The following is a 3,599-nucleotide window of genomic DNA, read 5'->3' on the forward strand; positions in this document are numbered from 1 at the left end:
AGATAGATAGATAGATAGATAGATAGATATAGATAGATAGATAGATAGATATAGATAGATAGATAGATAGATAGATAGATAGATAGATAGATAGATAGATAGATAGATGTAGATAGATAGATAGATAGATAGATAGATAGATATAGATAGATAGATAGATAGATAGATAGATAGATAGATAGATAGATAGATAGATAGATAGATAGATAGATAGATAGATATAGATAGATAGATAGATAGATAGATAGATAGATAGATAGATAGATAGATAGATAGATAGATAGATAGATAAGCAGAAAGAGCATGAGAGGAGTTGAAATGAAATTGTTTAGAGGAAGGAGAAACGGAGAAAGCGAGAGATAGGGAGAGAAAGAGTGAAAGAGAATTATTGAGGAAATAGAAATATTCTGTTCAGCTTCATCGCGGTCCATTCCGGTGTATGTTTATCCATCGTCTTGTCTGAAATTCTCTTTGAAATCTATGTCGGTCGGCAACATGCAAACGCACCACAAATATCCTTTAAGAACCAATCTTTTCTCTCTGTTGGTCGACAAATATGGCGACACCAACCGTCTGGACCACACACGTGACTGTCAGATGCTGTTATATGTTTAAGGAACAATAATGAATACCAGTGGGATCTGTGGAGCTACATGTATTATGTTTGAAAGTGTATTATTTACTGACCATTACACATGTTTCGTTTGCTCATAGGAATTACTAAATTGTACTTATAGAAAACAAGTAAGAAATTTTCTATTAGAAATTCTTGAGAGAATCAAATGATTTCTTACATGTTTATCCAACATGTAAGACTTTGTAATTCCTATTAGCAAACGAAACATGTGTAATGGTGACTAAATAATACCAATAAATGTTTCCAATCCAACTTCCTCTTTTGTTATACAATAATCCTTACAAACTATATATTTCCAGAATGTTCAACACTTACATCGACCTCACATCACTACAACAACGACAGCAACAGCATAACTGGATTCTGGCATTGGAACAAACAGATGTGCTTCAAAAGGACACACCTTGGATTTTAAACCTACTTACACAATATATGTATGTATGTATGTATGTATGTATGTATGTATGTATGTATGTATGTATGTATGTATGTATGTACGTACGTATGTACGTATGTATGTATGTATGTATGTATGTGTGTATGTATGTATGTATGTATGCATGCATATATGTATGTATGCATTTATGAATGTATATATGTATGTTTGCATGCATGTATGTATATATGTATATATATATATATATATATATATATATATATATATATATATATATATATATATTATAATACATTATATTCAATATATATATTATGCACAGACAGACACACACACAATCACACACACAAATATGTACACACGCACGCACGCACGCACACACACGCACACGCACACACACAGATAGATAGATAGATAGATAGATAGATAGATAGATAGATAGATAGATAGATAGATAGATAGATAGATAGATAGATAGATAGAAAACCGTGAATCTTTAAGCGGAGAGAGGATTGAAGAAATTAGTAAAGTATAATTAATTACTATACATAATTTGCAGGTGCGGTGCAGTGTTATTTGATAAGGATACGTGCCCGACGGATGTTGTTTTTGTAGGCAGCGGCCTCACCATACAAGCGCACAATCCATCGGTAAGTTCCGGGACCGAGCGTTGCATTAATGTAACGCGCTGGAATGGTGTAGAGGAAGGACCCTCCACGATCTCCTTTGTTGTAGGGTGGTGGTGGTGGAGATTCACTCGGCTGCAGCCAGAAACTAAAGACGATGCTGAGAATTAGTATAACTTGCAGTCTGAAAAATAAGAAGAAATACCATTATTAATTCTTTTTCGCCGGGAGAATTGCTCGTCGGCATTTCGCCCCTTTTTGCGTTCTGACTTCAAATTCCACAGGGTTCGACTTTGCTTTTCATCCTTCCGGAGTCGATAAAATAAGTACCAGTTTAGCACTGGGGTCGATGTAATTGACTTAACCCCTCTCCACCGAACTTGCTTGCCTTGTGCCAAAATTTGAAATTTAGCAAAGGCAGAGGTATTGTTTTTTAGTGGTGTTTGTTTGACTCTGAACAAGATATCTCAAGAACCGCTGGATGGATTCGGATGAAACTTTCAGGCATGTTTGGCCTCGTGACTGCCATGAACTGATTAGATTTTGGGATCGATACGGTACCGGACATGGATTCTGGATTATTTTTCTTGTTCTTTTACTTAATTTTCGAGAGTGGTCGGGTTCCTTTTTAGTATTCTCCTTTGTGAGTGCAGTCGAGTTTATTGCAGATATTCTCATTTTAAAAATCATCTCTGGCTAATCATTGAGAGAACGTTGGTGTCGCCTTGGCAGAGGTTTGCGCTCACTGAGTGCTCTTGTTATTATCATTATAGTTGACTCTAAGGCGGCGAGCTGGCAGAATCGTTAGCACATCGGACAAAATGCTTAACGGCATTTCGTCCGTCTCTTCGTTCTGAGTTCAAATTCCGCCGAGGTCGACTTTACCTTTCGTCCTTTCGGGATCGATAAATTAAGTACTAGTGAAACACTGGGGTCGATGTAATCGACTCCACCCCTCCCCCCCAAATTGTTGCCCTTGTGGCAAAATTTGAAACCATTATTAAGGTTGACTCTGGTAGTGTGAACAGGGCTTTAAGTCTCTATTCGGAGCATGTTTTCTTCCAGGCGCAAGAGTGGCTGTGTGGTAAGAAGCTTGCTTCCCAACCACACGGTTCCGGGTTCAATTCTACTTGGGCAAGTGTCTTCTACTATAGCCTCGGGCCGACCACAGCCTTGTGAGTGGATTTGGTAGAAGGAAACTGAAAGAAGCCCGTCGTATATATATATATATATATGTATATATATGTATGTATGCGTTCGTTGTTTGTGTCAGTGTTTGTCCCACCACCATCGCTTGGCAACCGTTGTTGGTGTGTTTACGTCTCCATAAACTAGCGGTTCGGCAAAAAAAGACCGATAGAATAAGTACTAGACTTTACAAAGAATAAGTCCTGTCGTCGATGTATTCGACTAAAAGTGGTGCTCCAGCATAGCCGCAGCAAATGACTGAAACAAGTAAAAGAGTCCTCGATACTTGCGGGTGAACAACAGAAAAACGAGGTTTTTAAAATCTTATTTGCGCAATATTTCCTCATTCAAAATGGCTTCCACACATAACTATACCATCTCGATAAAACACTTCAATGGCTTTTTTTTTTAAAAATCGATACAAAATCGAAACACTACTAAATGAATAACAGGAAGAAGAAAATGAACAATATAGCAAAAAAAAAATTAATAGAAAATGGTTAAAATATTCAAATAATTTGGAAAAAAGAACATAAACAATGGGAAAAACTACAATGGCATCAACATCATGAACAACAACAGCGACCACAATAGCAATCATTCGACTGTAGCAAGAATTTTAAAACACTTCAGAAAAGAATGGTTACCTGGTTTGACAATGATGTCTGATAAACATGTTTGAAGCTGTTCTCTGGATTGTCTATTTATCTGATTCGACTTCCTGCTTATCTCACGTTCTATTTCTTTGTTA

General features: G+C 36.8%; 1 protein-coding gene across 1 annotated transcript in view; it reads right to left on the minus strand.

Moving 5' to 3' along the window:
• Positions 1-201: 201 nt before the first annotated feature.
• LOC118762057 (big defensin-like) overlaps positions 202-3,599 on the minus strand; it is a 4,074-nt gene continuing 676 nt past the window's right edge. The window contains exons 1-3 of the mRNA XM_036500299.1: positions 3,496-3,599; positions 1,624-1,844; positions 202-600 (exon numbers count right to left, since the gene is read on the minus strand). The exon at positions 3,496-3,599 is cut by the window's right edge and continues 676 nt beyond it. Of these exons, the coding sequence (XP_036356192.1) occupies positions 479-600; positions 1,624-1,844; positions 3,496-3,524 (372 nt within the window). The 5' untranslated portion in view covers positions 3,525-3,599 and the 3' untranslated portion in view covers positions 202-478. The remainder of the gene's footprint in view (positions 601-1,623; positions 1,845-3,495) is intronic.

The sequence above is a fragment of the Octopus sinensis genome, unplaced genomic scaffold (assembly GCF_006345805.1).
Source record: "Octopus sinensis unplaced genomic scaffold, ASM634580v1 Contig20070, whole genome shotgun sequence".
Taxonomy (NCBI): domain Eukaryota; kingdom Metazoa; phylum Mollusca; class Cephalopoda; order Octopoda; family Octopodidae; genus Octopus; species Octopus sinensis.